The 25616-nt window shown below is 40.3% G+C and overlaps 1 protein-coding gene across 1 annotated transcript in view; it reads left to right on the top strand.

Annotated features, from left to right (window-relative positions):
- The window catches only part of LOC134342830 (cadherin-4-like), a 781531-nt gene that overhangs the window by 648229 nt on the left and 107686 nt on the right, over positions 1 to 25616 (top strand). The window contains exon 6 of the mRNA XM_063041443.1: positions 20980 to 21124. Within this exon, the coding sequence (XP_062897513.1) occupies positions 20980 to 21124 (145 nt within the window). The remainder of the gene's footprint in view (positions 1 to 20979; positions 21125 to 25616) is intronic.

Here is a 25616-nt window from a genome sequence, read left to right as displayed (position 1 = left end):
GTTAATGCTGTGGGTGCTGACTCACTGAGTACACAAACATCCCAACTTGTTACCATGTTTGATGTGACATAACCCCATTGTCTTGCATTTGGCTAATGGAGGCAAATCTCCAAGTTATTTTACTTTGCAAAGCTGTGACATTGCAAAGTTTGAATTTATTGCTGTTTGCAATTTAAATTAAGAACTAATGACTCGTTTTGTTTACAAAAATAAGCTGAACAAAGAATATTTGTTAAATGTTTAACTTTATCACCAACAATTAGATGAGCTGTGCAAGAATGTGAAGTTTAGTGATAAGCATTTCGGTCCCTGGAAAGTGAATATCCATCACAGATGAAGGATTTCGGCCCAAAACGTCAACACTTTATTCCTTTCCATAAATGCTACCTGGCCTGCTGAATTCCTCCAGCATTTTATGTGTGTTTCTGAAAGTATAAGATACACAGTCAGATAGGCAAAAAAGAGAAATGAAACTCAAGCTGGAAAACTGTAATGTCACATCTTTTAGGCGGTGGACATGAAGGTTGGAAGTAAGACAAGAGAATACATAATAACTGGTAGATACTGAAAGCACGAAGGAACAAGGATTTTGTTACGTACGTACTGTATGTTTTGAGATTACTGAAGATAATATGGGGTGGTAGAAGACATTAAAGATAATTTATTAGTTGAAACATAGAAAATATGAACATAGAAGCATAAAAGCATAGAAGGACATCCTACCACAAACGAACTCCCTGACAAAAATGAGTATGTTATCAAAACGTCAGTTATAATTGATACTTGTACCTGCTGGCAGCCCGAGAAGAGTATATTCATCATATATGCTGGGAAAGCACTAGATCCTTTCTCCCTGGCCATCCTACCACTTTATGTAGCACTAGATGTTTAGAATATTGCATGGAGTTTTGGACACAGTGTAGATAGGAAACATTATTGTTTAGTGGGCCTAAAGCATATTCGCACAACTGAAGAATTTTACCAATAAGAAATAAAGGATGGGCTGGGTCCATTTCTTTTGGGAAAAGGAAGGTGGATGGAAATTTAATTGAGGTGCATGAAATTAGCTGTGTACATACATCTATTGATGTTCCAGTGATGTTTCTGGAATCATCGGGTGTATCGGGTCTTTCAACATCATACACCCTCCTCCAGGTGACCCAGCCGGGGCTGATCAGACCCCAGCTTGTGTCCAGATAGCTAGCTACTTATGACTCCATGGCTCCCCTCTTTTGAACCACAGCCATCTTGAGGCCTTCTCTGCCACATCAGTGGTACTGCGGATGCCTCTCCTCTTACTCTCTCCCTCGGTGTCCAAATTGCTGAAGGCTCTAACTAAGGAACGGGCTGCGAATCCCCTACAACCAGCCTCCACTGGGAGACACCTCGCTCTCCATCCAGCCTGCTGACAGTTGCTGACCAGTCCTGCGTACTTGGAGAGCTTCCTTTCAAAGGCCTTTTCCAAGTGATCTTCCCATGGGACTGTCAGCACCAGCAGCACCATTTGCTTAGTAGACTCAGACACTAGGGCAATGTCTGGTCGCAGGGTGGTGGCTATGATATGTTTGGGGAACTTCAGCTGCCGTTCAAGGTCCACCAACAGCTGCCAGTCCCTTGCAGAGGTCAGGATGCCTGCAGATGTTCTTTCGGCGGGTATTGGCTGCTCCCCAGCTCTAACAAAGACAATAGCCTGCTTGGAGGGTCCGGACCACTGCACCCACTCAACTCCTGCGCTGATGGCTTTAGTGATGGTCTTCAGGACCTGATCATGGTTCCACCTGTACCGTCCCTCACCAAGTGCCCTTGCGCAGCCACTGAGGATGTGCTCCAGGGTTCCTCGCTTGGAGCACAGTGGGCACACAGATGACTCTGCCTTGCCCCATGTGTGCAGGTTTGATGGGCTTGGAAGCACATCGTACACTGCCTGGATGAGAAATTGGATGCAGTGTGGTTCGGCTTTCCAAAGATCAGCCCAGGCCACTTTCTTCTCAACTGCATTCTCCCATCTTGTCCGAGCTCCCTGTTGCTTCATTCCCACCGACTTGCAGGTTCTCATCTCCTCCACTACTGCTCTCACCTCCTCCTGAACTAGACGACACCTTTCCTTCCCTCTGGTGTCCAGTTGGGGAGTTGGAAAGGATCCTAGCCAAGCTCGGCCTTGTGTGACCACTCCCACCAGCCTCCTGTGACGTAGCCTTGCCTCTGCTTCCTGAACAGCTTCCTCTGCTCTCCACTTCCTGCCAGTCCTCACTTGGATCCCTGCTCTAGCCACCTTCGGATCACTTGAGTCTCTATACTGTATCACTTCTCTGGCTCTTGTTACCTTGAATTCTTCCTCCAAGGATTTGAAGGGCAGTCGCAGTTTGTTGTGGTGTCCATAGAGTGCGATGCTGCTCAGGCTCTTTGGCAGCCCCAACCATCTCCTGAGGTGGTTGCTAACCCTCTTCTCTAAGGTTTCGACTATCGAGATCAGAGCTGCATAGATGAGGAGGGGCCACAGGATTCTGGGAAGAATGCTATGCTGATACACCCAGGCTTTAAACTTCCAAGGTAGGCCAGACTTGTCCACAGATTTCAGCCAGCCATCCAACTTGGTGCAGGTCGCCTGGATGGAAGTCGTGTCCCTTAAAGAGCTGTCAAAAACCTTGCCTAAGCTCTTTACTGGCTTTTCTGTGATGGTTGGGATGGCTGTGCCTGCGATGCTGAACCGGAACTTGTTCTCCACCTTCCCTTTCCTCAGCACCATCGATCTTTATTTGGCTGGTTTGAAACGCATCCAGGCCCACTCCACCAGCTTTTCGAGCCCCTGCAGAACCCACCGGCAGCCTGGGACTGATCCTGTAGTGACTGTGAGGTCATCCATGAATGCCCTGATAGGTGGTTGCCGTTGAGCGGAATTCATTCTGGGCCCTCTGCACTCTGGTTCAGCATACTTAGTGAGCATGTTCATGGCTAGGGAGAACAGTGTCACTGAGATAGTGCACCCTGTGATGCTGCCGATCTCCACCTTGTGCCAGGTTGATGTAATTGCTTCTGAAGAGACCCTCATCCTGAAGTTGCTGTAATAATCAGCGATAAGGTCTCCGATGCTGCTGGGGACGTGATATTTGGTCAGTGTGAGCTGCACCAGCTTGTGCGGAATGGAGCCATATGCATTTGCCTGGTTGAGCCATGACACTGACCGGTTGCCCTTGTTCTCTCTGGCCTCCCTGATGAGCTGTGTCACCACACCGATGTGCTCCAGACAACCCAGCATCCCTGAAATGCCACCCTTCTGGACTGATGTATCAATATAGGTGTTCTTTGCTAAGTAGGTGCACAGCCGGTTAGTAACGGCACTGAAGAAGATCTTCGCCTCGACACACAGCAGGGAGATGATGCAAAACTGGTCTATCTGGCTGGCATTTTCCTCCTTCAGGTTCCACACTCCTTCAGCCACTCTCCACTGTTCTGGGATCTTCTCTCTTCTCCAGAAGATTCTCTGGATCTTCCACAGATGCAGCAGGAGTTTGGGGCAGTTCTTGTACACTTTGTATGAGGTGTTGCTTGGTCCTGGAGCCGATCTTGCCCTTGCTTTGCGGACGACCTCTCTGACTTCCTTTAGCTGCAGCTCTGATATGTCGAACTGCACATCTGGTTCAGGTGGGTCTATTAGGATGTTGCACTCTCCCAACTCCTGCCCTCTTTCAGGATCATTATATATCTCCTTCAGATGTTGGTGTATGTCTTCCTGCGAACAGGCCAGTTTCCCACTGCGCTTCTTCCCCAGCAGCTCCTTGGTGAACTTGAAGGGGTTGGTGATAAAGGCAGCATGTTTTCGGGCCCTTTCACGGCACCACCTCCGATGCCACTCTGCCCGGCGGAGGACCCTGATCTTCTTTCATAGTATGGACATCAGCTCTCCCCTTCTCCTGCCTCCTTGTATTGGGACTTCAGCACTTTCATCTCCTGCCTGATGTTGTGGATCCTCAATGCTCTTTGGTTCTTCGAGTAAGGTGTTTTGGAGCCTTCCTTCTCCTCTTCTCCGAACTGTTCAGCTGTGATGCTGACAATGATTGTTGTCATGGCTTGTAGCTTCCTATCGACCCCTCCCTTTGCCGTTGCCTCCAGAATTTGGTTGACATCTTTATCAAACTGCTTCCACAGTGAAGTCATGTTAGCTGCAGGCCATTCGATCTGCCTCCTGTTAGACGATGTTAGAGGGATTAGTGGTTCTGGGCACTATGGGGTGACTCCGGGCCTGGCACCTCCTTCGTCTCACCCTTGATGTTGTGAGTAGGAAGACCCTATTTCCCTTTTAAAGATCAATAACTGGAAGGAATAAATTTAAATTAACAGAAGGACCAGAAGGGAGATGAGAAAAAATTATTGAACTCTAGAGTGAGAAGGACCTAGAAGTTATCATCTGAATGGGTGATAGAGGGAAGAAAGCTCATCAGTAAAATCATGAATTAAAATGAAAAGCATTAGTGGAGAAAGGGAACTTCCATTCCTCAATGCACCCTGACATTCCTCATTGAAACCAATGAGTCTTAGATCCTGCACCAATTCTAACTTGACACAGTATCTGAGAACATTTTTCCACAGAGTTCTGAATCTGTCTGTAATTTTAGAATTGAATGTTCATCTATGAATGTGTTGTCAGTCCCAGGTATGTTTGAAACTGAACCATTGGTACTCACCAACAAAAGTTGGAGGCATAATTCTCTGAAATCAATAAAGTCAATTTGATTGGCTCGTTCAAGATTTTAAGTGAAGTTAAACTTTGAATACATTTCTCTACCCAGTCAATATTAAAAGCTGATGGCCTTCAGATGTCATAATGCCCACTTGAAACTAATGTGGACGACTGTTTTATAAAGATCTATGCCAAAAGATTGGTAGGAGGCCTGTTGTGCTTTTGTGCCCCAGGCAACCATGGCTGGCAAGGAAAGGCAAAGACAGCATAAAAGTAAATGAGAAGGCATATAATATAGCAAAAATTAGTGGAAAGATAGATGATTTGGGAGCTTTTTAAAAACCAACAGAAGGCAATTAAAAAGCCATAACGATAGAAAAGATGAAATATGAAGGTAAGCAAGCCCATAATATAAAATCAAATATATAAAGAGTAAGAAAGAGGCAAGAGTGGATATCGGACCACTGAAAAATGACACTGGTGAGGTAGTAATGGGGTTCAAATTTAGCAACACACATCAAAGTTGCTGGTGAACGCAGCAGGCCAAGCAGCATCTATAGGAAGAGGTGCAGTCGACGTTTCAGGCCGAGACCCTTCGTCAGGACTAACTGAAGGAAGAGTGAGTAAGGGATTTGAAAGTTGGAGGGGGAGGGGGAGATCCAAAATGATAGGAGAAGACAGGAGGGGGAGGGATAGAGCCAAGAGCTGGACAGGTGATTGGCAAAAGGGATATGAGAGGATCATGGAACAGGAGGTCCGGGAAGAAAGACGGGGGGGGGGGTGTGACCCAGAGGATGGGCAAGAGGTATATTCAGAGGGACAGAGGGAGAAAAAGGAGAGTGAGAGAAAGAATGTGTGCATAAAAATGAGTAACAGATGGGGTACGAGGGGGAGGTGGGGCATTAGCAGGTTAGAGAAGTCGATGTTCATGCCATCAGGTTGGAGGCTACCCAGACGGAATATAAGGTGTTGTTCCTCCAACCTGAGTGTGGCTTCATCTTTACAGTAGAGGAGGCCGTGGATAGACATGTCAGAATGGGAATGGAATGTGGAATTAAAATGTGTGGCCACTGGGAGATCCTGCTTTCTCTGGCAGACAGAGCGTAGATGTTCAGCAAAGCGGTCTCCCAGTCTGCGTCGGGTCTCGCCAATATATAAAAGGCCACATCGGGAGCACCGGACGCAGTATATCACCCCAGTCGACTCACAGGTGAAATGATGCCTCACCTGGAAGGACTGTTTGGGGCCCTGAATGGTGGTAAGGGAGGAAGTGTAAGGGCATGTGTAGCACTTGTTCCACTTACACGGATAAGTGCCAGGAGGGAGATCAGTGGGGAGGGATGGGGGGGACGAATGGACAAGGGAGTTGTGTAGGGAGCGATCCCTGCGGAATGCAGGGGGGGGGAGGGAAAGATGTGCTTAGTGGTGGCATCCCGTTGGAGGTGGCGGAATTTACGGAGAATAATATGTTGGACCCGGAGGCTGGTGGGGTGGTAGGTGAGGACCAGGGGAACCCTATTCCTAGTGGGGTGGTGGGAGGATGGAGTGAGAGCAGATGTACGTGAAATGGGGGAGATGCGTTTAAGAGCAGAGTTGATAGTGGAGGAAGGGAAGCCCCTTTCTTTAAAAAAGGAAGACATCTCCCTCGTCCTAGAATGAAAAGCCTCATCCTGAGAGCAGATGCAGTGGAGACGGAGGAGTTGCGAGAAGGGGATGGCGTTTTTGCAAGAGACAGGGTGAGAAGAGGAATAGTCCAGATAGCTGTGAGAGTCAGTAGGCTTATAGTAGACATCAGTGGATAAGCTGTCTCCAGAGACAGAGACAGAAAGATCTAGAAAGGGGAGGGAGGTGTCGGAAATGGACCAGGTAAACTTGAGGGCAGGGTGAAAGTTGGAGGCAAAGTTAATAAAGTCAACGAGTTCTGCATGCGTGCAGGAAGCAGCGCCAATGCAGTCGTCGATGTAACGAAGGAAAAGTGGGGGACAGATACCAGAATAGGCACGGAACATAGATTGTTCCACAAATCCAACAAAAAGGCAGGCATAGCTAGGACCCATACGGGTGCCCATAGCTCCGCCTCCGTCTCCGCCGCATCTGCTCTCAGGATGAGGCTTTTTATTCTAGGACGAGGGAGATGTCTTCCTTTTTTAAAGAAAGGGGCTTCCCTTCCTCCACTATCAACTCTGCTCTTAAACGCATCTCCCTCATTTCACGTACATCTGCTCTCACTCCATCCTCCCGCCTCCCCACTAGGAATAGGGTTCCCCTGGTTCTCACCTACCACCCCACCAGCCTCCGGGTCCAACATATTATTCTCCGTAACTTCCGCCACCTCCAACGGGATCCCACCACTAAGCACATCTTTCCCTCCCCCGCTCTCTCTGCATTCCGCAGGGATCGCTCCCTACACAACTCCCTTGTCCATTCGTCCCCCCCATCCCTCCCCACTGATCTCCCTCCTGGCACTTATCCGTGTAAGCGGAACAAGTGCTACACATGCCCTTACACTTCCTCCCTTACCACCATTCAGGGCCCCAAACAGTCCTTCCAGGTGAGGCATCACTTCACCTGTGAGTCGACTGGGGTGATATACTGCGTCCGGTGCTCCCGATGTGGCCTTTTATATATTGGTGAGACCCGACGCAGACTGAGAGACCGCTTTGCTGAACATCTACGCTCTGTCCGCCAGAGAAAGCAGGATCTCCCAGTGGCCACACGTTTTAATTCCACATCCCATTCCCATTCTGACATGTCTATCCACGGCCTCCTCTGCTGTAAAGATGAAGCCACACTCAGGTTGGAGGAGCAACACCTTATATTCCGTCTGGGTAGCCTCCAACCTGATGGCATGAACATCAACTTCTCTAACTTCCGCTAAGGCCCCACCTCCCCCTCGTACCCCATCTGTTACTCATTTTTATGCACACATTCTTTCTCTCACTCTCCTTTTTCTCCCTCTGTCCCTCTGAATATACCTCTTGCCCATCCTCTGGGTCACACCCCCCCCCCTTGTCTTTCTTCCCGGACCTCCTGTCCCATGATCCTCTCGTATCCCCTTTTGCCTATCACGTGTCCAGCTCTCGGCTCTATCCCGCCTCCTCCTGTCTTCTCCTATCATTTTGGATCTCCCCCTCCCCCTCCAACTTTCAAATCCCTTACTCACTCTTCCTTCAGTTAGTCCTGACGAAGGGTCTCGGCCTGAAACGTCGACTGCACCGCTTCCTATAGATGCTGCTTGGCCTGCTGCGTTCACCAGCAACTTTGATGTATGTTGCTTGAATTTCCAGCATCTGCAGAATTCCTGATGTTTGCGTTCAAATTTAGCAAGTATTTTGCAATGATCTTCACCTTGGAAGACACTAGAAGAATGCAAGAAATCCGAGTGTCAAGGAGCAGAAGAGAATACTAAGGAGAAGGTGCTTGGGAAACTGAAAGGCCTGAAGGTAGATAGTCACATGCACTGGACAGACTACACTCCAAGGTTCTGAAAGGGGTAGCTGAAGAGATTGATAGATAATAAATTGATTTTTGTGGGGTCACTGTTGGGACTGCTTCTTTTCATTTCATATGTCAATGATTTGGATGATGAAATTGATGGCTTTGTGCCCAAGTTTGCAGATGATATCAAGATAGGTGGAAGGACAAGTAATGTAAAGGAAGCAGTGAGTCTGCAGAAGGACTTAGACATTTTGGAAGAATGGGCAAAGAACGTGCAGGAAAATGTATGGTCATGCACATTGGTAGAAGGAATAAACTGGGAAAAAAATTTAAAAAGCAGCTATGCAAAGCGACTTGGGAGCCCATTTGCAGGATTCCCTAAAGGTTAACTTGTAGATTGAGTCAGTGGTAAGAAAGGCAAATGCAACATTAGCATTCATTTCAAGAGGTTTATAATATCAGAGCAAGGACGTAGCTGTATCATGGAGTATCGTGAGCAGTTTTGGGCTGATGATCTAAGAAAAGATGTACTGGCATTGAAGAGGGTCCGGGGGAGGTTCACAAGAATGATTCTGGGAATGAAAGAGTTAACGTCCGAGGAGCATATGATGACACTGGGCCTGTGAATTGCCTTTGGAAAATTTCACTTATGAGAACAGAAGTACATCCCACTTTCAGGACCTGACCAGTGAGTAACTGCAGCTGGCCGGTTTGTTGGAGGCACCTCATCTGATTACTTCAACTGATACCACCCTTCTGTCAAATTATCCTGATGAACATGCTCAAAACAATCATCTATTTGAACACAATTAAGCATTTTACCTTTAAGTTTACAAAGCTCAACTGTAAATAGAAATGAAGCCCAATCAACAGAGAAAATCTGATTATATTCCATGATCAAAGGCCATGATCACCTACGTCATGACGCGGAACGTAACAAACAACCGATTCCATGACTGAGTAAAGACCTGTTGCAAATTGTAAACACTGAGATGATGTGACATCCCATTACACATTTTGGCTTTTGATTTCAAACGTAAAGTGGTGTAGTGACAAGCTAAGCTACAAGAAAGCTTCTGAAAAATAATAAAATTGGATTTTTGCATTCATATACAGAAAGACATTTCTTCAAAATATCCTTTTCAATTAACATTAAAGTTTAAGACCTACAATATTTTAAAAGCTTTTAAAAGACAAAAAATGGAGCTACAATGAATATAATTACATAAATAAAACACATTTTCTGACAGAATAGTATGAATGAGGTTTTAATTTTAGTCTGGACATCTTGGGGGCTAGGCAGTATATGTGCTAATCGAGCTTTGATGCCCCTTTGACAGCATTTTGCACATCAGAGACAGACCCAATAGTGCCTTTGTTGCAATCACTTCAGTCATCATGTCCTTGAAACTTACTGGCACCTTAAGGAAGTGTTTTATTAAGTTAAATGACAAGCTTCAGGAGGAAAGCCTGTTCTCCATCTGAAATAGATGTCAGAGGCAAAGGAGCACATCTGACCCTAACAGTGAGTTGATTATCATCCATATTCCATGCATAAAACAATTTAAAGAAATTCTTAAAATGAATTCTGCAAGCGCTGGGAGCCTCAGAGCTGACTGCAGGTTGCTCACATTGCCTGCAAAGCTTAGAGCTTGCTGGAGCCAACCGGAGCTTTTTATTCAATTGACGGATGGTACAGTGATGATGCTGTTTGATGCACTTCACTCCTAGAGCCGTGATTAATGCAATGGCTGACCAACCAGCAGTGAGATAGGTTGTGAGAAGCGAGTGGAGATTGGACATCTAGGGGGAAGAAGCAAACATACTGTACGTACTTTATTATTATAATTATTAGGCCATTGCTTGGGATCAAGGGGAATTTGCTTTCACTTCAGTTTTTTTGAGTACTGAGGTGGCAAGTGAGGCCAGCATGAAGACCACATACTTGCATAGATGGGGTAGTTAATGGCTGATGAGAATAGTAAATCAGTTGTTTGTAAAGTAGTTATTTTCTTCTGCTGCTTACATACTCGAGTACCATTCCAAATGCCCTTCTGGTATTTGATCATGGGCTAGAGATTTCTAAAAGTCGGTGAGAACGTTGAGGCCTTGAGCACATCCTTGAAGCATTAGTTTTGTCTCCCTATCTCCTCCCAATTCAGAGCTAGGAACAGTGCATTAGCTTTGGCATGCTAGCAATGTGACCTAAACTCTGAGGCTGAATGGCTGGAAGTAGGGTCTCAGTACTGGGCATGTTGGCATTGATATGCTTATCTCAGGAACTTGAAGATTTTAAGAGACAGCATTGTAGGTATTTTTGCAGTACCTTGAGTTGTCCATTGCTCAGGTACTTACTGAATGACTGAAATCACCATTGCCCATAGACCATGAGTTTTTTGTCTCCCTTCACTGAAGAGTGTGGGGCAGCAGAGCAGGTTGGTAGAGCTCAAGCTGCATTATGCAAATATTGCTTTTGCCTGATCAGATGACATGGGAGGATGGGCCTTTTACTCAACCACTTGAAGAGTGGAACAAAGACATGCATTCTATCTGCAACTCTCTGACAAATGTATTCACTGCTTGAAGTTTTTGAAAGTTGCCATGGTTGCTGTGGGAAGACTTTGGATGACTTGGACCAGATGTTCTGTTTCAGTGTTAGATTAGAGTGTAAAATTGTTAATTTTCTTGTAGGATAAATTCTTCTGTGCTTGCTTGTATTTTTATATAATCACCCAAAATAAATGTAATTGTTCAGCCAATGTTCCAATAAGTGTAGTATAGCTGATTTTGCATTTTTCTAGAAGCTTCTTAGTTTCCTACAGCAGTATCATATTACTGAATTGGTCTTGTCCTCTTTCTAGTTTGAGTTAGATTTTAGTACAAGATAACCAAAACTTCTTTGTTCTTTGTCGTCTTTCTTTTTGTTTCATTCTTAATTTTTATTACACTTAATATACAGATGTAACCACCAAGTTTTATGCCTCATTTTTGACTTCTGAAGGACCTTTGGATCTCAAAATGAACAGGATCCAATTGATTTTATGACCTTCAATTGTGGACTGTTCACTCCATTGAGTTAAAGATCATTTTAATTTTCAACAGCCTGTCCACTGGACAAATGAATGTGAGTTACACCACACAATTAGTTTGATGAGTCATGTTGTGAATGTCCTGCTATGAATCATCATGATGAGAGCAAGAAAAACCAGGAACTCTGAGATCCTGCAAGAGCAGTGCAACTTCATTGAAGGTAGTGGAATGCAAAATGCAATCTCCACCCTTAGAAAGATTTGTGAACACGACATAGAAATCCAGAAAGACCCATGTTTCATCAATTATACCAAAGCTTTTGATAAAGTGAGATATGGGGGGCTTATGAAAATCCTTCTGCACTTGGACATTGTTGGGAAATATATCAAAATCATCAGAAATTCATATTGGGATCAAAGAACAGAATTGAGAGTTGGAAATGAAACAAATGATTTTGTCCAGAGTAAGAGGGGATCAGACAGGGTTGTGTTCTCTCACCCAATCCATTCAATCTTTCTAGTGAGAAGATTCTAATAGAAATTAGCAGTATTCCAGGCATGATACAATTTGAACTGACAATACGCAGACAACAGAGTACTGATAGCTACTTCTAAAGAGAAGCTCCAGGAAAGACTAGATAAATTCATCAAAGAAAGTGTGAAGGGAGGATTGACCATTAAGTGCAAGACCAAATGTATAATTGTCACAGAGGAGAAAGAAATACAGAGATGCAAACAGAAAGTGGGCAATGAAACAATTAAACAAACATGGAAGATCGATTACTTAGGGAGTGTTATAACATCCGATGGTAGTGCTGATGTTGAAATTAGAAGGAGGATTGGGATTGCCAAATGCACATTTGAGTGTTTGAACAAGATACTAAAGAATAACACAGTTTTTCTGAGTACAATTCTGAATGTTGTAGTGCTAAGTTCATTCCACAGTAACGAATGGAAGCAAATGTTGGACAATATCAAAGCAAAATGAGTGAAAACATGAAGCTGCAGAGATGTGGACTTGGAGATGAATGATGGAAATATCATGAAGGACAGAGTAACAAATGAGGAAGTGTTGCAAAAAAAACAGAATAAGAAGAGAGCTGAAGTCATCAATCAGGAAATGGCAGCTGGAATTTCTGGAACACTTAGTGAGGACAGAGAAACTCAAGTAACTTGCAGTGATGGGAAGAATTGATAGAAGAAAATGTCGCGGTCAACAGCGCGTGATATTCATGAGTTACATCAAGAGGTGGATAGGCAAAGGTTTTAAAGAGCTTATTAGAACTTCTCATATTAAAAACAGATGGAAGACTATGATCACCCACTTCATATGACATTACACATAGTAAGGATGGTCAAGTTCAAAGTAAAATTTATTACCAGAGTACATACATGTCACCTCATACAACCTTGAGATTCTTTTTCCTGTGGGCATACTCAGCAAATCTATAGAACAGTAACTGTAAACAGGATCAATGAGAGAGCAAGAGCACAGAAGACAACAAACTGCACAAATGCAAATATAAATGAATAGCAATAAATAATAAGAGCATGAAATAACTAGATAAAGAGTCCATAAAGTGAGATCATTGGTTGTGGAAACATCTCAATAGATGAGCGTAGTTATACTCTTTTGTTAAAGAACCTGATGGTTGAGGGGTAGTAACTGTTCTTGAACCTGATGGAGCGAGCCCTGAGGCACCTGTACCTTCTACTGGATGGCAGCAGCAAGAAAAGAGCATGGCCTGGGTGGTGAGGATCTTTGATGATGGCTGCTGCTTTTCTACGGCAAAGTTTTATGTACAGTAGATGATGATAATGGTGTCTATTGGATCTAAGAGATCACAGCAGATCACTCTGTACGTCAGATAGTTCATTGGTGCCTCGAAGAGATCTGCGTTAGTGAAGAAGATATTTAATTTACTGTGCTTTTAAGAGAAAACAGTTGGTACCTTAGGTACTGGGACATTCCAAGAGTATATGTATTGATTGTCTGCACTTTATGTACCTGGAGTTCCTTCTGAGCAGTATGCAGGTTTATTTTCATTTATTTTTAAAATGTATTTATTGAGATTCAGCATGGAATACGCCCTCTAGACCCTTCGAGACATGCAGTCCAGCAATCCCCTGACTTAACCCTAGCCTAATCACAGGACAATTCACACCAGTAGGTCTTTGACTGTGGGAGGAAATCAGAGCACCCGGAGGAAACCCATGCAGTCACGGGGAGAATGTACAAATTCTTTCAACATGGCTGGAATCGAACCCAGGTCGCCTGCACTGTATAGCATTTTCCTGACCAATAGGATAATGTGCCAATAGGATAAAGTACAGTCTTGTCAATGCACAAAGAGGAATATTGGTTATCAAGGATCAGTTGCTTAGTACTGAATTATCACATTTCCTTCATTAATTTAAATGAAAATGAAATCAGATGGCTTCTGCTATCAGTACTTGGCTTCATTTCCTTCAATATATTGTACACAGTGTTGAAGGAATAATATGCACCCCAAATGTCCAGACTTTAAGCTTTCAGAGAAAATGCTATGCTGCAAATGTAGAGATTTTATAAAATCTCTATCTACATTGAATGCTTCTTGTCAGTAGCGCAGTCATTGTGAAATTTAACAAAATGCCAAAGGATACAAAACGGCAGGTGTGTTTAAACTTATCCTACCTGACTAACAGTGGAAAATGTGTTTGGACTGTGAAAACATTAATATCTAGAAATGTGCGCACAAGTGGAAAAACTTAATGAAGTTAGGTACTTCTGCTAGGAGATGATACAGAAAAAGAATCATTTTAAGAATTTATTTGCATAAATTTACATATTTGTTGCAGTTTGTTTGTATTTGGAAGAACACCTTAGCTTCTCAAGTACCAATTGATAGGTGGGAGTAATTGAAGAGAAAAGACTGAGAGAATGTGGTGCTCAGAGAACGATGCACCAACAAAACGAGGGTCATTTATTTTTCAGCTAAACCTGCAGTATGATTAATACATTTTACACACTGTTGGGATTGCTAAAATTATTAGGTAATTTATTGCTTTGAATATACAATAATGGGAGGCAGTAATATCTTTATAATGCAAACGGTGTATAAAGGCACTGAACTTACATTGAGCAGTAAGCCTCCCACACAAACCACTCTCCTACCTATTAGATCCACACTGCAAATGTCCAATGGAAACAAAGGTTTGGCAGAGCATTGGGCTGTTTAATGTAATCAGGAAACTTCACACACAAGTGCTTTACTGGTTGGTTTAGCCACTCTCCTGGGATTATCGGCTGTCAAATTTGTCCATGTTTGAATGCTTGTGAATGTCTCCTACAATCATACATATTGAAAAAACATTCAACTTTAGTTGTACTGTTAAAGAATGAAAAAAGTATTTTTTATGATCAGAAAACAAGATAACTTCTAGAAGCAGTAAATTCATGCTCATTCAATTAACTAAAAATATTCAGAACTACTTTACTAGGCATTCCTTCACAATTGTTCCTTTCTGTTGAAACACATGAAGTTGCTAAATCTGAACAAGGTGTAGCCTGGCTTAGTTCAGGAGGCGGATTTCCCTCCGCAGATGCTGAAAGTCTGTGAGAAGTTGAAGTTGCACCTCAGAATGCATATGGAATGACAATAATGAAGACCTATTATGGATTTTAGAGTTTTGCTTTCACACGTGCTTGAGCTCAAGCTCTGATCATTGTCAGTAATCTGGAGAAATACCAGCACTTCTCAGGAAAATTCAGAACCTATGAGCTCTATCTTTGAGGGCCAGTGCAATGCATGAGATGTATTCATGAAGCAAAGATCTTATGATTAAATAAGTAGCAATTTAAAAATACAATTATTGTGGGTCTCCTGTATGTTTTGAAGGATGCTATGATTCGTATCACATTATTTAAGAGCATTTCTGAATATCATTCTGTCTGAAGATTTAATTGTTTTTATATACTGATTATCTTGTAAAAAATATTGTATTTAGATTATGATACTGCTTTTTTCTTGAAAATAAATTTATTAACTTGCTTCTCAGTTTGAAAGTACCCTTTTCATAGCTATTCAAGAACAAAGTAAGAGGCAGGGAATGCTGAATGAATTAAAATAATTGTCGATATTGCTGAATTGTATTCTGCATATAATGACATTTAAAAATATTGACCATAGTGTTATAGAGAGCAACAATAAGCCTCATTTTTAGCACACCATCTCTAAGATAAGCGCAAACATATATATTTTTCAGAGCAATAGTTACCTTTGTTCAATAATTTGCATTTGGGGATGATTAGCTTGACTGTCCAACTTAAAAATAAGCTATTTTTCGTGACAGTGTTTGTGTGATGACAGATAACCCGCTGGATTCCTGGGCATCTCTGAATGCTTGCTTTATGGCTCCAGTAAGGTTTTTACCAGTGTAGTAGTAGGACTTGCACCAATATAGCACCGGCGACCCAGGTTCAGTTCCACCATTGTCTGTCAGGAGGATGTATGTCCTCCCCAAGACTGTGTGGGTTTCCTCTCATATTCCAATGATGCATGGGTTAGTAGGTTCACATAGGTGTAATTGTGCAGTGGGGATCACTGGGCCAGAGGGCTTAATACTCTTAGGGATATTTTTAGGGCTATGTATTGATGAATAGCGTTATTGTGGATTAACTAAAAAGTATCAGTTGGAAGTTAAATTGTACACATAAATTCCTGAAATTGGTTCCCTATTTATTAATCCATAATTATGCTATCCATATTTTCATACGCCAGAATGATCCCTAAAAATTACCCTGCTATATCTTTAAATAAAAATAAAACAACATTCTCTCCTCTTTGTCTGCATATTTCAAGTAGGACATCCAAAACATCAATAAATACTGATATGTCACTTTTATAACTTAAGATTGTAAGACTTCTGTTAACAAAAGCTTTACTTTTTGTGGGGATGGTTTGGTGAGAGCTAATCACGCATAAACAGTCTTGTATTCAAAAGAAGTTTAGAAAGCTCAGCAAGAATTTCATAAAGTTTGAAGCAATATTTCTTTATACTATTTATAGTTTATAGCAGTTTGTCTGTGGTCACTTCATCTTGCTTCAGTTTCATTGCATCATCGAGCAGGTTTCAGGAAAGTCTGGGCAAATTCACCTTGTGTGCCTTGTCCTTGCTCTATTTTCTTTCTCCCTTCCCCTTTGGCAGGGAAATGCGGCTAAAGCTGCACTGACACGTGCAGACAAAGGTCCAAAATCTACAGGCAACAGCACTTTCAGGGTTTGTGAAGCTTAGTGGATGATGAACCATTCAGGTTAAAGAACTTTCATATTAATAGTGCAGGAAGAAAATTTTAATTAATATTTTAAAAATTAGGCTAATTGCAAAACAAATATTGAACACACACACACATACAAATAGAGAATGAAATATTATCCATAAGTAATTAAAGAAAAATTCTTGCAAGATACTTTGCATTTTGAGGTATGTACGGAAGTGATTGTATGTCAGCTATGTAATTGACTGGCAGTCACCATAACTCTGCATACCATTCAAAACAGTCTTTGAATTCATTAAATAAGTATAGAATTTTAAGAAATTGTACAATATTAAGGCCTTAAGCTTATGCTAGTTATTACCCTTTATTCCTCTAGAAAAGGCAATAAATAATGTAGTCTATAAAGAAGTGCTGAAAAGTGACAGGATTTCCTCCTTAAACTACACTAGTATGAAATCTCAAAGTTACCTTTAATTTCACTGACTTTGTCATTGTACCAATGCAATGCATTGACAATCATTTCCACCACACTTTAACTGGTTTAGACAGCAAAGTACAAGCAGAATTGTAAAAAATCCATAATCCAAGTGACAGTACCTTAGAGTTGCTATTTCATCGCCATGCATCTTGGAGGGTGTGACTTTTGTCCAGCCAAAGTTTTTCAAATAGTACCAACATTGTGCAATGAGCACAAAACAATGTTCTTTCAGTATGCAACCTTAGTGTACAGCATCTTAATAGAGCACAATAATTGTGTCTCGGTTGAATACATTCCTATTTTAATGATCTGTCATGCTGATGATCTTTTTGCAGTTTTGCACCTTTTACATATACACTCAGTGGCCATTTTAATAGGTCCACCTATACATGTCGATAATTCAAATATCAGCCCATCATGTGGCAGCAACTCAATGCATAAACGTGTGTAGATACACTCAAGAGGTTCAGTTGTTGTTCAGACCAAACATCAGAATAGGGAGGAAATATGACCTAAGTGACTTTGACAGTGGAATAATTGTTGTCGGATGGGGTGGTTTGAGTGTCTCAGAAACTGCTAATGTCTTGGGATTTTCACCACAACAGTCTTTGAAGTTTACATAAATGGTGCAAAAAACATTTTAAAAATCCAGTGAGCAGAGTTCTGTGGGCAAAAATGCCTTGTTAATGAGAGAGGAGAGGATAATGGCCAGACTGGTTCAAGTTGGTAGTAAGGCGACAGTAATTCAAATAACCACGTGTTACAACAGTGGTGTGGAGAAGAGCATTTCTGAGTACACAACATGTCAAACCTTGAAATCGATGGGCTACAACAGCAGACCATGAGCATACACCCAGCAACAACCTCCTTGGGTGTCGGGGGTACATAATAAAGTGACCATTGGGCATAGAATCAGAAGTAGTCCGTTTTCCATTTGTGGAGGAATCTACTGAGACCCTCATGATTCTTGTGGCAAGCAATTTCCAAGAAGATCACTGTTGAACAAAGATAGTTTCTGCATGTCTAATACTGTGCAAAAGTCTTAGGCACATGTAACAAAATTCTATAAAACAAAGATGGTTTCAAAAATAATAAAATTGTAAATTTCTAAATACCAAAAAAAACTATAGAGAGCAGTAAATAACAGTTAAAAAAATCTAAACCAAATCAATATTTAGTGTTTTTAACCTTTGCCCTTAAAACTTCATCAATTCTTTTAGGTGCACTGTCGTGCAGTTTTATAAGAAAATTGGCTGGTAGGTTGTTCCAAGAATTGTGAACAACTTGCCACAGTTCTTCTGCAAACTTTGGCTATCTTGCTTGCTTTTGTCTTCCCAGACAGTCTCAATGATATTGAGAACAGGGCTCAGTGGAGGCCATATCATATTTTGCCGAATTCTTTGTTCTTCATTTCACTGAAGATAGTTCTTTATGACCTTGGCCGTGTGCTTGGGGCCATTGTCCTACTGCAGAATGAAGTTGGGACTGTTCAGGTGCCTCCCTGGTGGTATTGCATGATGGGTGAGAATCTGCTTGCACTTCTCAGCTTTAAGGATTCTATTAATTTTGACCAGATCGCCAATTTCATCTGCAAAATGCAGCACCAAACCTGCAGGGTACCTCCACTGTGCTTCACTGCTGGCTGTAGACACTAATTTGTGTAGTGCTCTCCAGCTCTTTTATGGACAAGCTGCATCCTGTTTGAGCCAAATATTTCAAATTTTGACTTATCAGACCAGAGCACTTGTTGTTCAGTACCCTGGTCCTTGGGTTTTTGTGCGGAGGTAACTTTGTTTTCATTTCAGAGGAATCAGAGAAGTTCCTCATTTCTGAGGAAAAGCAGCAATTCTTTCACAAGTTGACTTCTGACAAGACTTCTCCAGACTATAGCAAAGTGTGATTGAGTTCCAGTGGTTTCTGTGAGCTCAGAGCCAATAACAGTGCTGGACTTCTTCTGATTTAGAAAGGACAGCAGTTTGATGTATTTCTCATCTGTTGCAATCAGTTTCTAGTCCTCAATTTTTCCCATTTCTTTCTGCTTCTTCAGAAAAGCTTGGAACTCAACTTGAAACTCCTATCCATCACAACATTTCTGCTAGGGAGAGAACTTGCTGATGCAGGATGACCACCTCGTGTCTTGTTGCTATACTCACTCTTGCCATGGTGTAAGAATTGATGATTTGAAGGTTAAAACTGTCACACCAGCCACACCATCATCTTCTAGTTTGGTTGTCCTTTGCCCAGTTTGATTCTTTCTCCATCCGTTTCTCTCTCAGTTAATCAGTTCAGTTCAGTCAACTCATTATGTCATTGATCATTAGCAACTGTTTGTTATCTTTGTTTAATCATGCACTGGGCTTTTTTCCCTACAAGATAATTAAGTTTTTATTTGAAGAGTGGTCTATAACTTAATATGTTACTTTCTTTATCAAATTACAAAAGTTCTCTGTAACATCTAATTTTTTTGAAAATGAATGTTTAGAAATCCAAACTTTGCTCCTTTTTACTAACACACAAATGTAGAAAACAAAACATAAACATCTAAGACAAAATTTATTTTAAAAAATATGTAGGGTGCCCAAGACTTTTGCATAGTACTGTCTATGCATTAGAATAGGCTGCAATACAGACAAATGACCATGCTAAATTTGGACCGAAGGAGGAGTAAATCAGCATTGTGGCGCCATTTGATTGATCCACTAAGATGAATTCCTGGCTCTTCATGAGCGGTTGAATGTGTGCATGTAGGTAAGGGATGCTTCTATTAATATTGAGTCATCTTCTGCACACCAGGTGGCACTGTTCCAATTACAACAAATATTTTCAGTGCCAGTAGAACAGTACGCAAAAGTTTTAGGGCCATGAAGTTACCACAAACATGCATGCTCCTCTAAGAACTTAAGTGATCATGACCTTCATGGGTAAGGCATTGAACAAATTGAAATTATATTTGAGTTCCTAGTTGGACACAAATCTCAATGAGGAGAAAATAAGCAGCTTAAGTGTTTGCCCTACTTAAGGGGAGTCAGGGTTAGAAAACCTTTGAAGTTCTGTGAAGAAATAAGACTGTCCTTTTGTTTTAGATTAACAAGGTTGAAAATCTAATTGTCTGTTATTTTGCATATTACACCACTGTTAAAGTAATTTAGAGGCCGTTTATGCCAGGAAAAACATACCAGATAGAGCAATAATCACACCCCATGAAGAACAAGCTCCACCATCTATGGATATGCACTGAGTTACTGACTATAACTTTGAGATTTGTTTGATAAAATATGCACGTAGAAAATGTTGGTTTCTGTCAGTTTCACTGAATAATGCAGATAAATTCCAGAAAATCTGTCATCAGTGCTATGGTTTGAGTTAGTTGTATATTGTTATTTTCCAAGAATTAAAAAAAATTCTTCATTTCTTCCTATCATTATACTATGCACTTAGTACACTAAATTGATTAATCCAGTTCATTAAACTGGACTGCTCAATTACTTTAACATCAGTTCTAATATTCCTGAGAGAATCTATGGTTCCATATCCATCTAGTAATAAGGGGGACTTCTACGGTGCCATTTCCTGGTTAAAGAGTCTAGAAAAAGTGTTGCTGATTTTTAGAATATTGTGGGGAGGATCAAATGGAATAGATTCTGAGTAAAATATTTATTTAGGCCTGAAAGCATAAAAATCTTGCTTACACTAAGTTCATGATATGGAGGAGAAAGAGACAAGTGCATATGAAAAACTTGGAATTGATTCATAATCATCTGCATGTTGCTATGAAGGCGAATGTGATTTTACTGGATAGTCTTCCTCAGATAGTCTTTCTCAGTTCCATTTATCTATATATCTCATTCGGACCAGGTTATCAAGAAGTAGTGTAAATCCATAACAGTTCTCACACTGAAAAAGGCTATTGTGATTCTTCTTGCGTATTGTCAAATGTGGTTTCAGGACATTCCCTGTGAGGCTTATAATAGATAATAACATCCATCACTGATTCATGATGTTTGGTACCTCTTGTGTGAAATGGTCTTTTGGGATTTGTTCAGCTATACAAGTTACATAAATAGTTTTGACCATATCTTGGTTTCTATGTTTACAGCTGAGAGCACATGCAGTTGACATGAATGGAAACAAGGTGGAAAACCCAATTGACCTTTACATCAATGTTATTGATATGAATGATAACAGACCAGAGTTTGTGAACCATGTATATAATGGGAGCGTGGCTGAAGGATCAAAGCCAGGTAAAAGGAGAAATACTTTAACTAAGCTATGATCCACTGCTCTTTGAATAATTTGTCATCATTGTCTGAAAGGCTTTAAATATTAACTATCCAGGTGACAGCCTTTTTTAATCTACCCTATGTTTGCTCTTGATTTTTACCACTTTCACTTATTTACTTGACTTTGGGAAGAAATATAACTTACTCCAAATGATCAAAATTAACTTTCTACTTAAAATACTAGATGTTTAAGATTAATTTCAATAAAAATAGAAATAGCTATATCCCTCACTGTGTGAAACAAGCAGTTTTAAACTGTGAAAATATGTAAGAAACTGTAAAACAGTTCATATATTCCATGGAAAAATGAAACAACTTATTTATGGATTTTAGCACCTTTAAATAAATCCAAAGACTTTATTTGTCTTGATTTACTGTATATGTAAATTCCTGTGTTGGTTTATTTATTTTTATAGGATTGCTTTTTTATTTATTTTGTTTCCTTTTTATTTTTTAAAAATTGTGATCTTTATGCTTATTGTGTTTTTTTTATGCTGCGTTGGATCCGGAGCAACAATCATTTTGTTCTCCTTTGTACTCATGTATTGAAGAATGACAATAAACAATCTTGAATCTTATTTAGAGTCTATAAGCCATCTGATTGCTCTGCATTTCAATGCTCCGTCCTTGTTCTAATTTCTTTCTATGCCTTTCCCCCACTTCACCTACTCTTAGCAATGTCCTTTTTAAGCCTCATTATCTAGCTTTCCTTTGAATGTATATCAGCTATTCCAAACTTACCCTTTCTATTCCATTCTGAATAAAGGATTGTTTGAAATTAGCTAGTTTTATATTTATGTTCCTGGTTCCAGTACCATCAAAAAGAGAAAACATACCAACAGTTCCCCCTTTGAGGCCTTTCATTACTTGGCTACTTACTTATTCCCTAGTTGTGCACTCCATTAGAAATGTAAAAATAAAAGAAAACAGAAAAACTGGAAAAATGTTGGTCAGTGATTCTTCAGACCCAGAATGTTAACTGTACAGATTCTGCCTGACCCTCTGAGTCTATCAGTATTTTCTGTTTCTAAAACAGATTTTCTTCATCTGATTTTTCTTGTTGATTTCCTCATTTAGGAGCTTGCTTACTGAAAACATTATTACAAGTAAAACACCGAATATTATACTACTTATATTATACTTTATGTAAGTTTTTTGATATTCAGTCCACATTCAGTTGGTAAACTTTCTATAGAGAATCGACTTCTATACATTTTCAATTGAAGATCTAATCTAGATTTTTTTTCTGTGCCACTTTATGATATTAAGGTTGTGTTATAGATTATCCTAATGCGATTTGTGAAGGTTGCAAAAGAATTTCAATTGCTGGCGTTATTGGATTTTCTTTGTTTATTTTTCATGCATTCCAGTTTTCATGCATCATCTTGTAATTCCTATGGTGCAACCTCTTCAGCGATTCTTTTAAAGGGATGTTGAAACAAACCAACATGGTGTGGTTGTTGACTCATGTTGCAGTGATGGAAGCTTTATAGGAGAATGTGCCCAGGGTTTCAGAGGTACCAGGATGGGCTGGACAAGGATTTTGCCAGTAGAAGGCATGTCTTCTGTGCAAGTGATGCTTGAAGTTTGTCCTGACAAGAAATCAGGAAGCGGGTCTTGGTAAAAGCATGCTTACAAATGGGTATGAGCAGTAGATTTCCTTTCCCACTTTGCCTGCTGCTGTGCACAGAAAGAAAATTAGATGAAGTCTCCCATTCTTGAGTATGAAGTTTGAGTGAACACCCAAATGCACTAATGAGTTGCTGTGAAGGTCAGAAATAGCATTCTGGTATGATCCTTAGGCTAGGAAGCTGAGAATAATCATAACTTTAACCTACATGGGTAGCCAAGTCTGTGTGAAGGTATATTTAGACTTGTAATAGGTCACAGAAATCATTGGGGACAAAAAATTTAATTTGGACTTTAGACCATTAACAGTACCATATCAACAGAGCTGTTTTCAGCGTGAAAATGATCATCTTTCAGAAAAGACAAATTTTGCACATTGCATCATAATTGGTGTTATTTTGGACTGTTTTATATTGAAAGAAGGTGTCAGGGAGAATGAAAGGTACTAATGCATACAGGAATTTTTGCCTGTTCTCCTCTGGTTAACCCTCTGTTCACAACACTGATTTTGTTTGGGGTTATATGTAATGAATTTCTGATCTGTGAGCTCTGGATCTTGGACTTGCTAAAAATTCCATTCTGAATGAAACAACTCAATGTATGTTTCCAGTGCAGAGAAAGGGATGTCAGCTTGCAATCTGATTCACTTTTATGGTGTGATTAAAGTATTGTTGCCTGCTTGTAGTTTTAATTTCTTCAAAAAGGTTGAGTGAATGATCCATATAAGAATACCTGCGGCCCACCTAGGTGGTGGAATAAAGTTAATTCTGTAAGATTAATTGTAGCCCTGATCCAAATCCTAAACAGGTCTTATCGAGAGGCATAAATCATGGGATCACATTAGGCAAATCAATGTCTAGTTTTGCCAAGAGCATTCTTTTTTTCTTCCTTTTTATTTTATTTGTAGAACAGTTTCTGCAGTTACAGCAAAAGATAAATTAGCTAATATAAGCAAATGTGCTTTTAATTGCCTGAAATGTACCTTTGTAAGCTGATGGAAGGGTGTTAAATTTGTAGTGTTAAATCTTGTTTAAATTAAAGATACATGAATGTTGAGCAGTAATTCTGTTTATTTTAACAACACAAATTTTGTCTATCTTCTCTTGCAGTGTGATTGTATTTTGAGCCCTTTAAGATAGTGTGCAGTTTCCAAAGAGGCATTGAAGTCACTTCTTGTTTAAGAATTACAGAATATAGAAGTTTACCAACAGAATAAATTTTCACATTGTGAATCAAGTTTTCCATAGCAATTAATTCTCAAGCACTCGACACCATTAATTTGATCTAATTTACAGATGAGACGTCAAAATAGTGTGTAGAAACACAAGCTCATGTAAAATTCAATGCTGTCTAATGAGCTGCCTGGCCGCAGTATTTTCTTTTATCTTGCAATTGATTTATTTCAGTATTTGTTTTACCATATAGTTTTTTTCCTGAGACACGCAAACATTTCCCAGAGTTTTAAAATAAGCACCAAGATGAGGGTTCTTCAGTTGCCTGTTCAAGTAGTGGTTAATTTCCTCTTGGAGCCATTACCAAAATTACTTTTTAAATATTCATACACAATTTATACGCAAATGAAACAACTCCCTTTGGCCTTTACTGTTACAAAACTGGGGAGTGGATGAGCAAATACTTTAATTTTGTTCAGATTAATTGGAGTCCACTACTGCTATAAATATAGTTCACACTTTTAAACAATATAAAAGCCAATTTTTACTCAAAAGCAACTTTGATTATATGATTCTGCTTAAATGATTCTCCTCTGGCTTTTACCTCCAATGCTCCATTTTCTCTGTGCCTCCTTCACTGGTTTGTTTTTATTGACTGACTGGCCGTAAGTAGTCTCCTCCCTTTTCCATTCCTGTTTTTTAATCTCCCTTGACTGACCTCTTCATGACAGTAAATCAAACAAGTTTGAATGCCTGTGACAAATATGTCAATAGCAATATGTCAATCTTCATGCAGCCAGATAAACTTTTAATTAATTTGTGCTCTGTTTTAGAAAGCAGAGTCATGGAATCAGTATGAGCTTGGACCCAACTAAGGAATAGGACATGGAATTAATAAACATCCAGAGTGACTGGGCTTATAGAGAAACCAACCAGATAGCTTCTTGTAAAACCCTATCAACATTTAGTCTCTTTTGGCTGGGGATTACTTGAAAAGCAGTAATCTTAGATTGAACCTTATGAATTTAATAGCCTAGAACTGTTCTCATTTTCAGAAGAATGCTGCTAGACCAGGCCATCCCAAACTTCTTTATGCCATGGACCCTTATCATTATCTGAGGGGTTCATGGACCCCAAATTGGGAATGAATCCCTGTCCTAGACAGACGTACTGCTGATGATGTCTCTCAAAATTATTGAATGTCTCACTTGATGCAATGATAAATCATTATGTGAATAATGTGCAATGTTGAAACATCTTGCTTTAATCTTATAAACTAAAAACATTTGCTGGTCAAATCAATTTTATTATTTCAAATTTATGAACACATTTTAGCTGTTAATGTCTTCATTCCTTTGTACAAACGTACAACTGGGCTTTCATTTTATCTTCATTAGAACCTCAGAACTCAGACTATAGATTTTTGTGTCTTTATTGTGTCTGTCAATGGAACAAAAACTTTATAATCAGCATGTTATTATCGAATGTGAATTTTTAAAGAGAACTTGTTGTTTTGAGCAATCAGCTAGATTTAGGATGGACACATAAAGGTAAGCTCCCACACTAAATGCTGTTGTAAGTAAAAATTGATTTGAGGACGCTCTTCAATACAAGTTGTTGATTAAATGTTGAGTGAATCACCAGTGTTATGT

Source organism: Mobula hypostoma, chromosome 2, assembly GCF_963921235.1.
Source record: "Mobula hypostoma chromosome 2, sMobHyp1.1, whole genome shotgun sequence".
NCBI lineage: Eukaryota > Metazoa > Chordata > Chondrichthyes > Myliobatiformes > Myliobatidae > Mobula > Mobula hypostoma.
This window is presented reverse-complemented; position numbering and strand designations above follow the sequence as displayed.